This window comes from Rhinopithecus bieti, unplaced genomic scaffold, assembly GCF_001698545.2.
Source record: "Rhinopithecus bieti isolate Rb0 unplaced genomic scaffold, ASM169854v2 scaffold_52453, whole genome shotgun sequence".
NCBI lineage: Eukaryota > Metazoa > Chordata > Mammalia > Primates > Cercopithecidae > Rhinopithecus > Rhinopithecus bieti.
In genome coordinates, this window is record NW_016820377.1 from 27,931 (window position 1) to 39,267 (window position 11,337).

The 11,337-nt window shown below is 48.3% G+C and overlaps 1 protein-coding gene across 2 annotated transcripts in view; it reads left to right on the forward strand.

The window, feature by feature from the left end:
• The window catches only part of GNL3L (G protein nucleolar 3 like), a 37,000-nt gene that overhangs the window by 20,036 nt on the left and 5,627 nt on the right, over positions 1-11,337 (forward strand). For both annotated transcript variants that reach the window (XM_017859778.1, XM_017859777.1), the window contains 6 exons: positions 3,761-3,905; positions 6,600-6,687; positions 7,209-7,383; positions 7,473-7,615; positions 7,928-8,064; positions 10,194-10,321. In XM_017859778.1, coding sequence (XP_017715267.1) covers positions 3,761-3,905; positions 6,600-6,687; positions 7,209-7,383; positions 7,473-7,615; positions 7,928-8,064; positions 10,194-10,321 — 816 coding nt within the window. The remainder of the gene's footprint in view (positions 1-3,760; positions 3,906-6,599; positions 6,688-7,208; positions 7,384-7,472; positions 7,616-7,927; positions 8,065-10,193; positions 10,322-11,337) is intronic.

The following is an 11,337-nucleotide window of genomic DNA, read 5'->3' on the forward strand; positions in this document are numbered from 1 at the left end:
CCTTGCTAATTTTTTTATTTTTAGTAGAGAAGGGGTTTCGCCATGTTGACCAGGCTTGTCTTGAACTCCTGACTTCAGGTGATCCACCTGCCTCGGCCTCCCAATGTGCTGGGATTACAGGCATGAACCACCATGCCTGGCTGGTGATTTCTTAATAGTAGTTTCACTTCACTTCTTCCTATATTATCACTCTTCAGGAAACATTTCTTTTTTTTCAGTTGTAAGGATAAAACATAATGTCTATGGGGAATTTGTAAAATACAGTTAACTACTTGTTTATTTATTTATTTATTTGAGACAGAGTCTCACTCTGTCACCCAGGCTGGAGTGCAATGGCGTGATCTTGGCTCACCGCAACCGCTGCCCCCACCAGGTTCAAGCAATTCTCCTGCCTCAGCCTCCCGAGTAGCTGGGACTACAGGTGTGTGCCACCATGCCCGGCTAATCTTTGTATTTTTTGTAGAGATGGGGTTTTGCCATGTTGGCCAGGCTGGTCTCAAGCTCCTGACCTCAGGTGATCCACCAGCCTTGGCCTCCCAAAGTGCTGGGCTTACAGGCGTGAGCCACTGCTCCCAGTCTAACTTTATTTTTTATTTTTTGAAACAAAGTCTCACTTTGTCACCCAGGCTGGAGTGCAGTGGCGCTATCTCGGCTCACTGCAGTCTGTGCTTCCTGGGTTCAAGTGATTCTTGTGCCTCAGTCTCCAGAGTAGCTAGGATTGTGGCTAAGTTTTGTATTTTTTTTTTAGTAGAGATGGGGTTTCACCATGTTGGCCAGGCTGGTCTCGAACTCCTGACCTCAGGTGATCCACCAGCCTTGGCCTCCCAACATGCTAGGATTATAGGTGTGAGCCACTGTGCACAACCAACTACTTGTTAACTTTAAAAAATACATATACCTCCAATCATTTTTCTCTTTGAAACAAATCACAGTTCTTCCCAATTATATCATTAATAGAGAAATATGTATTCATTGCAAAATATTAATACAGAAACTGATTGCTTCTGGGAGAGAAATTGGATACTAAGGGACATTTTTTTCAATTTTGCATTGGATGTTAAACTTATTAAAAAATAAAGTAGAAAAAATAAAATTAACTACAGATAAAGCTTAAATACCTTTTCACCAGTCTCGCTAATTTTAGTCTGTTTATTCATGCCCAGAGGTAACTACCATTGACAGTTTGGTGTGTATTCTTCCAGACTTTATTTTAGATACAGGGTCTCAATTGGTCATCCAGGCCTCAGTGCAGTGGTGTGATGATAGCTCATTGAAGCCTCAAACTCCTGGACTCAAGACATCCTCCTGCCTCAGCCTCCTGAGTACCTTGGACTATAGGTGCATGCCACCATGCCAGGCTAATTTTTATCTTTTATATTTTGTAGAGATGGGGTCTTGCTTTGTTGACCACTCTGGTCTCAAACTCCTGGCCTCAAGTGACCCTCCCATCTCAGCCTTCCAAAGTGCAGAGATTACATGCGTTAAGCCACTGCACTCGGCCTTCTTCCAAATGTTATTCTGTGCTTTGGATATACATAGAAGTGTATATATAAAGAGGGAATACTGGTTGGAAGTATTATGTATATCATTCTGTGGCTTAGTTTTTTTTTCTCTTGGACATCTTTCTATAGACATGTGCCTTTTTGATGCTGAATACAATTAGTTTGCAGTTTTTTATCGTTATAACCTGGGCTTCCACAAATACCCTTGCACGTGTCTCCTTGGCATATGGGCAGGTGTGTGTTTGTAGGTAAGGTAGAGAAAGGGAGTGGCTGGGTCATAGCCTTTCTGCATTTTACCTTTACCTATACACTGAGGAATCGCCCTCCATGATAGCTGTACCAATTTATACTCCCACCAGTGGGGTAGATTTGCACATGTCTCCTCGTCACCTGGGCAAGTGTGTGTTTGTAGGTGAGGTAGAGAAAGGGAGTGGCTGAGTCATAGCCTTTCTGCATTTTACCTTTACCTAGACACTGATGAATCGCCCTCCATCATGGCTGTACCAATTTATGCTCCCACCAGTGGGGTAGATGAATGCGTGAGAGGGCCTCTTTTCCTGCACCCTTGGCAACATCTGATAGCATTAATCTGTTAAACTTTTCAGAAACATGATACCTTATTTACATTTTCTTGGCCTTTTTAAAATTTTCACTTTAATTTTTTTTGAGATGGAGTTTCGCTCTTGTTGCCCAGGCCGGAGTGGGATGGCACGATCTCGGCTCACTGCAACTTCTGCCTCCCAGGTTCAAGCGATTCTCTTCCCTCAGCCTCCCGAGTAGCTGGGATGATAGGCATGCGCCACCACGCCTGGCTAATTTTGTATTTTTAGTAGAGACAGGGTTTCACCATGTTGGTCAGGCTGATCTTGAACTCCTGACCTCAAGTGATCCACCTGCTTCAGCTTCCCAAAGTGCTGGGATTACAGGTGTGAGCCACCATGCCCAGCTTCTTGGCCTTTTTGATGGCAAAAATAGAAGCTGTCTTTTCTTTTCTTTCTCTTTTTTTTTTCTTTTTTCTTTTTTGAGGTGACATCTCACTCTATCACCCAGGCTGGTGTGCACTGGTGCAGTCTTGGGTCACTGCAACCTCTGCCTCCTGGGTTCAAGCGATTTTCCTGCCTCAGCCTCCCAAGTAGCTGGGATTACAGGCGCATGCCACCATGCCCAGCTAATTTTTGTATTTTTAGAGACGTGGTTTTGCCATGTTGGCCAGGCTGGTCTTAAACTTGTGACCTCAAGTGATCCATCTGCCTTGGCCTCCCAAAGTGCTGGATTACAGGCATGAGCCACAGCACCCGGCCAGAAGCCACCTTTTCTAACAGCTGTATTTCATTTGTATTCCACTTTTAGGATATAGCTTTTTAACCTATTTCTTATTGGTGGATATATAGGCTAATTCCAATTTTGTGATGTTGGAAACAATTCTGTGGCTGGGCGCGGTGCCTCACGCCTGTAATCCCAGCACTTTGGGAGGCCAAGGTGGGCAGACTGCTTGATACCAGGAGTTTGAGACCAGCCTGACCAACATGGCGAAACCCTGTCTCTACTAAAAATACAAAAATTAGCCAGGTGTGGTGGTGCATGCCTGTAGTCCCAGCTACTTGGGAGGTTAAGGCATGAGAATCGTTTGAACCCAGGAGGTGGACGTTGCAGTGAGCCAAGATTGCACCCCACACTCCTGCCTGGGTGACAAGAGTAAGACTCTGTCTCAAAGAAAAAAAGTAAGGGAAGAGGAGGGGGGGAATTCTGGGCAGAGGAGGTGACATCAGGAGTAAAGAGGTGGCATCAGGAGTAAAGGTTGGGATGGCCTTGTCCTGTGTGAGGAATTGAGGGAGGGTAGGCTGTGTGGGCCAGGCTCCCTCTCATCCCTGCGCAGGCAGGGAGGGTGGGCATCCCTGTTGTGCACACAGGGCACTGAAGCCTGGAGAAGGGAAGCAGGCTTTGCTGGACATAGGCCTGTGAGAAGTAGACCTGGAGCTCAGACCTGCCCTATCTAGAGCCAGGATGCCATCCGGCCACTGCCAAGGGAGGCAAGTGACATGTGTCGAGGCAGAGGCAGAGGCAGGGGCAGAGAAGACTGGAGACACAAAGACAGTTGAGGGGAATGGGGAAGTGACACGTGTTCAAGATCTGTGTGAGAAGCCTTCTGTTTCAGGCTGAGGAGCTCAGTGATCATAGGGAGGCCCTGAAAGTTAAATCTGGGCTCAGACCTCATCTGCCATCTGATGTCTCTTTAATATTCATTTTTTTTTTTCCAGAATCGTTGCAGCGTACCAGTAGATCAGGCCTCTGAGTCACTGCTGAAAAGCAAAGCTTGCTTTGGAGCTGAAAACCTCATGAGGGTTCTGGGGAACTATTGCCGCCTTGGTGAAGTGCGCACCCACATTCGTGTGGGTGTTGTGGGTAAGACCTGCTGAGTGGTCATGGGTCCCAGGCTTCTTTCTTGGGCGGACACTTCACTGGGGGAAAGGATCCTGGGAGCTTCGTTGTCTTTTAGGGGAAGAGAGGAGTGGTTCAGGAAGGGTTTTGTGACTTGTAACTTGGATGGGTGGGCATCACTGTGTATTGAGTATTAGATCCATGGAGCAAATGCAGGGTGCCAGGCTTGGAGTTGGCACCATCTCATCCTATCAGAGCTGTGGGAGGGTGGGGTGACCATCTACCTTTTACAGATGAGAATTCTGAGTAAGGCCCAGAGAAGGACAAAGGGACTTTTGGAGCCCAGCCTTGTGCAAGACAAGGCAGAGCTGAGGATCAAACCTAGGCCTTTCTGGAACATAGGTTCCTGAGGGAGGGATGATGGGAATGGAGTAGGGAAATTGAGAGAGGCAGAGATAGATCACCAGAGAGAGAATGTGAAGCCGTGTGAGAAAGACACTGGAGAGAGAGCTAGACACTGAGAGGGTATAGGTATGCATACCGGGATAGATACAGAAGAAGACACAGAGAACGCACTGGGAAGCCAGATGGCAGGGTTGGTGGGGAATGGAAAGAGGAGACAAATTTACATAATGGAGGCATGCAAAGAGGGAGATACAATCAGAAGCACCAAAAGGGACATAGAGACAGATATGCATACAGAGATCTGCTGAGGGAGACATAGGAAGGGCAGAGATAACCCATGTATGTAGAGAGGCAGACGTATTCCTAAAGAAAGAATGAGAGAGACAAACACACTACAGGGATAGAGACAGATTCAGAGAGAGAGATACATGGAAGCAGACTGGACAAGGCTGTAGATAGAGAGGAACACATACACATGGCTCTTAAGTACACATACAGATCCACAAACACATACACAGACCCACGCTACAGACCCAGAGATCCAGAGGAGGCACATTTAGAGAGACAGAGCCAGAGTCAAAATGCATGCAGACCAAGCCCTTCCCCCACATACCCACCCCAGTGCTGCTCCCTCAACGCACATAGAACTACAAGGAGGGCTGGATGTGGCAGCTCATTCATGCCTGTAGCCCCAGCACTCTGGGAGGCTGAGGTGCACAGATCACTTGAGGTCAGGAGTTTGAGACCAGCATGGCCAACATGGCAAAACCCCATGTCTACTAAAAACACAAAAATTAGCTGGGTGTGGTGGCGGGCATCTGTAATCTCAGGTACTTGGGAGGCCGAGGCAGGAAAATAGCTTGAATCTGGGAGGTGGAGGTTACAGTGAGTTGAGATCATGCCACTGTTGAGATCCAGCCTGGGCAACAGAACGAGACTCTGTCTCAAAGGAAAGAAGACATACATGTGCCCACATATACTTTGACCCTTGAAAATAATCACGTACCCAGAGTCACAGAGGGACACAAATACACAGACACGTCACGATGAGGCAGGTATGTGTACCTGTACAGAGAGAAATAGAGACATACAGAGAGGAGGTTAAGGAGGCGCAGACAGGGAGAGAGTAGAAGAGACACTGTGAGACACATACAGAGAGGCACCCACGAAGTGACCAGCCCACAGAGACAAGGAGCGTGGACAGAGGCTGACAGGAGTTGGCATGGAGGGAATTACAAATAGAGGCAGAATTGGTGGGGTGGAGAGAATCAGAAAAGAACAATGACCAGAATGAGAGACAGACAAATTGGCAGAGAAAGAGGTACTTAGATACAGAGGCACAGAGAGAAACAAAGATAAGATAGAGAAAGAGACTGAGAGGGAGAGACAAGAAAAGGAAAAAGTGGTGATACTGAGAATGGGAATGACCACAGAGAGAGAGAGAGAGAGAGAGAGAGAGAGAGAGAGAGAGAGACACAGAGAGAGAGAGACACAGAGAGAGAGAGAGACACAGAGAGAGAGAGACACACACAGAGAGAGAGAGACAGAGAGAGAGAGAGACAGAGAGAGAGAGACAGACAGAGAGAGAGAGAGGCAGAGACTTCCATGCATGGCGATATTTAGAATGAGAATGACCTAGAGAGAGGGAGGGGGAGAGAGGTGTGCAGAGTCTTCATGCACGAGAGGTATACTTAGACATATACTTTTTTTTTCTTTAGGCAGTCAGCTTTCTCGGGTTGAAACAAGTATATGCTTGAGACAATAGTACACACATGTAAATTGAGCACATACAGAAAGAGAATGGTGAGAATGAGGCCCAGTGAGGGGAAACAAAGACATCCACAGGCTGAGAATGGCTGACAGATGCCCAAACAGCAAAATACACACCTCAGGTAGACAGCTGCACAGAGAGACTGGCATCTGGAGATGACCTCCATCCCCATCCTTGGAATGATACACCCAGACAGGTTGTTCTCTGTTTCTTAGACATTTCTTGATGTCCACCTTCTGTTGGATTGTGCCACTGAGGCCTTGCATTAAGGACCTCTGCCTGGCTGATTGTGGGTGGGAGGTTGGTGTCACATCTAGAGAGAGGGACATACCTATCTAGCATGCTCACAAATGGAGGGGAGAGGTAGAAAGGCCCTGTAGGGGCTTTGTCAGGGCCTGGGGTGGGAAGGGAGGAGGCCAGGCTCAATTTTTTGGTTTCCCCATGGCCTGGTTACTGCCCCTGGCTGGGCCTCCCTCACACAGGCTGGCCTGAGTGTTCCTGAGGGCCTCTTCTGCCCTGAGCCATCTGCTGCTACTTTGTAGGTCTTCCCAATGTTGGAAAGAGCAGCCTGATCAATAGCCTGAAGCGCAGCCGCGCATGCAGCGTGGGAGCTGTTCCTGGAATTACCAAGTAAGCACCTGCCTGCTCCTCCACTCCACAATTCCTTGACCCTACCATTTCCCCCCAACTGCCATGCCTTCAGCCCCTGTCCCTTTCCTTATTGTGGACCATCCCCTGATGCTTTCCCCAGGCATGGGAGTCTCATAGCCCTCATTTTCCTGACACACCCTAGGTGTGTAGGCAGGTCCCCAGATGGGTAGTTCCGATTAGCGCCTTGAAGCTTCTGAATAACCATGCAAGATTGGGCTACTAATGGGAGCTCTGTTGACTGGATGAAGCAGCTGAGGCTTGGAGAGTCAAGCTTGCCCAAGGGTCCTGCAGCTCAGTCCCCAGTGGCAGATGCTAGATTAGAAATAGCCTCAAGTCTGTAGAGCCCCAGTCACCGCTCCTCCAGCTCTATATCTCTCCACCTTCATCTCTAATAACACCTTCCCCTCACTCCTTTACACCCCCACATCCCAGACCCACCTTCGTGATTGGGGCCTCAACGATGCCAGCCACATCCAGTCTTTCTTCTTCCCTGCCCCCAGATTCATGCAGGAGGTCTACCTGGACAAGTTCATCCGCCTGCTGGATGCTCCAGGCATTGTCCCAGGGCCCAACTCAGAGGTGGGCACCATCCTGCGTAACTGCGTCCACGTGCAGAAGCTGGCAGACCCTGTGACCCCAGTGGAGACCATCCTGCAGCGCTGCAACCTGGAGGAGGTCTGCAGCAGAGCCCTGGCCGATGCCCTGCCCTACTCCAAGGGCCCTTCATTCTTCCTCATGACTTCTCTCCTTCCTCCCGTCACCAGATTTCCAACTATTATGGCGTCTCTGGGTTCCAGACCACTGAGCACTTTCTTACGGCAGTGGCCCACCGTTTGGGGAAGAAGAAGAAGGGAGGCTTATACAGTCAGGAACAGGCGGCCAAAGCTGTCCTAGCTGACTGGGTGAGGTGAGGAGGAGGTTAGGGGTAAGGGTGAGGCCCACTGGGAGCCTGGCTCCACAAAGGCTCATCTGTGCTCATTGCCATTGGGGCAGCTTGACTTCCTGGGTCTTGGGGCAGAGGATGGCCAAGGTGCCAGGTCATGTCCTGCTCGAGACTTTATGCCCAGTGATTATCCAGCAACTCAACTCCTTGTTCAGAAGCCACTGTCTGGGTTTTCTTGTTCCCTTGCTGTTTCTGGCCTGCAAACTCATCGTCTCTTGGATTGTCATTGGTTCTCTCAGTGACAGCACCACTAATCTCCCCTATTTCCCAATGCAGCGGGAAGATTAGCTTCTATATACCACCACCACCCACTCACACTCTGCCCACCCATCTCAGTGCTGAGATTGTTAAGGAAATGACCGAGGTCTTTGATATCGAGGATACTGAGCAGGCCAATGAAGACACCATGGAATGTAAGTGTGGGCAGGGTGGGTCCACTTGGTCTTGCACTAGTGGGGCCACGCAGACCTGACAGCAAATCCCACATTTGACCTCTCGCTTCCTTGGCCCTACTTGGGCTTTGGGCAAGTTGCTTAAGCAGCTCGAGGCCTAATTTCTTTTCCTGCAAGGTGGGGAATTCTAATCTGGCCCTGGCAGGGAGGGTGGGGTAGGGGAGGGTGGTTGCGAGCTTTTGGTAAATATGAAAGAAGGTACCTGGTACCCATTGAGGTGCTCTGGAAATGTGAGGCTCCATTCCTGTCTCTTGGGACCTGGAATGGACTGAGACGTTCTCTCAAAAACTCTAATGTTGCCTTAGGCTTTTTCACAACCATTTCAGGTCCATTTCTAGATTTTCCTTCTTACTCCCATTGGTGAATAAGGTACCCAAGTCACAGAAAGCTGATATTTGCCAAAGGATGTCAGCAGAGGTGCGTTTGACCCGGTTCTCCTGCCCTGTTGAAGACTCTTCCAGCTCAGAGGAGCTGGGTGTCTAAAAGTATAGACTGCCTGGATTCAAATCCGAGCTTTGTTTCCTTTTTACTGTGTGATGCTAAACAAATTACTTCGCTTCTTTGTCTCAATGATGTTATCTGTAAAATGGGGACAATAAGTCCACCCGGTAAGGTAGTTATGAGGATTTATTTAATATGTAAAAGACATTTAGAACAACAGTGCCTGGCATTTAGTAAATAGATGCTCAGTAAATATTAATTTTTATTAAGATGCTTATTTGCTGGGGAGCAGAGATGTGACTCTCAGAAACTCCTGAGAATGTTTGCTCTCCTCAGATATTACTCTCTGCAGCCCTGGCTTGTGGTTCCCTGCTTCATTCTCTACACTGCCTAAGGAAGGTATCCAGTGCCCTCTGGGCTTGTCTATAGACATTATGGGGTAGTTGAGGAAGCCTTGGCTAGCCTGGCTTCTAGATACTCTATTTTTTTCTCTTGAGGTCCAGTAGTTTTCCTTCTCTGGATCTTTTAGTGTCCTTGTATTACACACGAGGTTAAGAGGACTTGCCTGCTTTCTAGTTTATATCCCATGTGACTTTGGGCAAGTCATCCCCCTGTCTGAATTTGTTTCTTCTTTTTATTTTTTTTGAGGCAGAGTCTTGCTTTGTTGCCCAGGCTGGAGTGCAGTGGTATGATCTGGGCTTACTGCAATCTCTGCCTCCTGGGGTCAAGTGATTCTTGTGCCTCAGCTGCCTGAGTAGCTGGGACTAGAGGTGTGCACCACCACGCCTGGCTACTTTTTAAATTTTTAGTAGAGATGGGGTTTTGCCATGTTGGCCAGGCTGGTCTTGAACTCCTGGCTTCAAGCAATCCACCTGCCTTGGCCTCCCAAAGTGCTGGGATTACAGGCATGAGCCACTGCACCTGGCCTTAGTTTCCTCCTCTGTTAAGTAGGGCAGTTGAGAAGGGTTTGAGCTTATGTTCTTATGATGATGCTTGACTCTGGCTGGATGTGAGGGCAAGAGGTGCTCCATCACTGAGAATGCATTTTGGCAAAAGATTGAGGTCTGAGAAATTGAGAAGACAGTGAGGAACAGGTTAGTGGTGAGCGTTTTCTGAAGGAGGTGGCCCTAGTGCTGGATCTTGAAGGGTGAGTAGGGATTAGAAGGCTAAGTGTAGGGAATGGGGCAAAATTATACAAGCAGGCATAAGGGTAGTGGGGCACAGGGCAGTGGGCACATCTGAGGGTTGCAGTAGAGGCCAGCTCCAGGCAAGGGACCAGAGAGAGGAGGAGAAAGTCTGGTCCTGGGGAGGGAATCCCAGTGCCTGCCATTTACAGAGCAGCATCTTGGGCCAGAGCATTACAGACATCTGCCATGTCTCACAGCAGCCCAGTGTGAAGAGGGCTTGTGGAATTCCCATTTTCCAAATGAGGAAGCTGAAGTTCTGAGTCCAGCTCCCAGCAAGTGAATGTCCTACTGCAAAACCCATGCATTTAATTCTTAGTCATGTGGCCTCTCAGCAGGAGTGAAAAGTTCCTGCACCTGACTTCCCTGGGAAGCATCTGTGTATCCTTTTCACTGAGGCCTGACCAGGGAGTCTGGCAACAGAGGGGAGCCAGGGCCCTGACAGTGGTGTTGGTTGTGTTAAAGGCTTGGCCGCTGGAGAATCTGATGAGCTGTTGGGTGACACGGACCCACTTGAAATGGAGATCAAGTTGCTCCATTCTCCGATGACGAAAATAGCAGATGCCATTGAAAATAAAACGACCGTGTATAAGGTACCTGTCATCTTTGTTCATGGCAACCCTCTTCTCTCCCCAGGGCTCTGGGAAGTGGTCAGTCCCTTTTACCTGCCTTTCGTGTGGTGAGATGTGGGTGGTTCACTTGCTCCCAGTGGGCTTCTGGATGCCTGGCCTAGTGCATCCTTTACCAAGCAATGACAGGTCCAGGAAGCAGGCATGCTCTGTAAGGCAGCTTTCCCAGCCCTGGTTCTAGCCCATAGAGTAGGTATCACTATCTAGCCACCCAGTTGTCCAACTTGCAAATGACTCTTTCTTCTCCCTAACTAGTACCAGGATTTTTTTTTTTTTTTCTTTTGAGACAGAGTCTTACTCTGTCACCCAGACTGCAGTGCAGTGCCGTGATCTCGGCTCATTGCAACCTCCTCCTCCCAGGTTCATGTGATTCTCCTGCCTGAGCCTCCCAATTAGCTGGGATTACAGGCATGCGCCACGATGCCCGGCTAATTTTTGTATTTTTAGTAGAGACAGGATTCTGCTATGTTGGCCAGGCTGGTCTCGAACCTCTGACCTCGGGTGATCTGCCTGCCTTGGCCTTCCAAAGTGCTAGGATTGCAGGCATGAGCCACCACGCCTGGCCTGGGATCTTATACTCTGTCAGTCACCAAGACCTATGTCTTCTCCCTCCTAAATCTTTTGACAAGCTTTTCATCCTTTTCATCCGTACCATTCCTGTAACCCTAAACTAAACTTCCAGCCCTCACTTACTTGGACATATGTCCCAAGGTTTTTTTCTTTTCTTTTCTTTTCTTTTCTTTTCTTTTCTTTTCTTTTCTTTTCTTTTCTTTTCTTTCTTTCTTTTCTTTCCTTCCTTCCTTCCTTCCTTCCTTCCTTCCTTCCTTCCTTCCTTCCTTCCTTCCTTTCTTTCTTTTCTTCCTTTCTTCCTTCCTTTCTTCCTTTCTTCTTTCTTCTTCCCTCCTTTCTTTCTTTCTCTTTCTTTCTTTCTTTCTTTCTTTCTTTCTTTCTTTCTTTCTTTCTTTCTTTCTTTCTTTCTT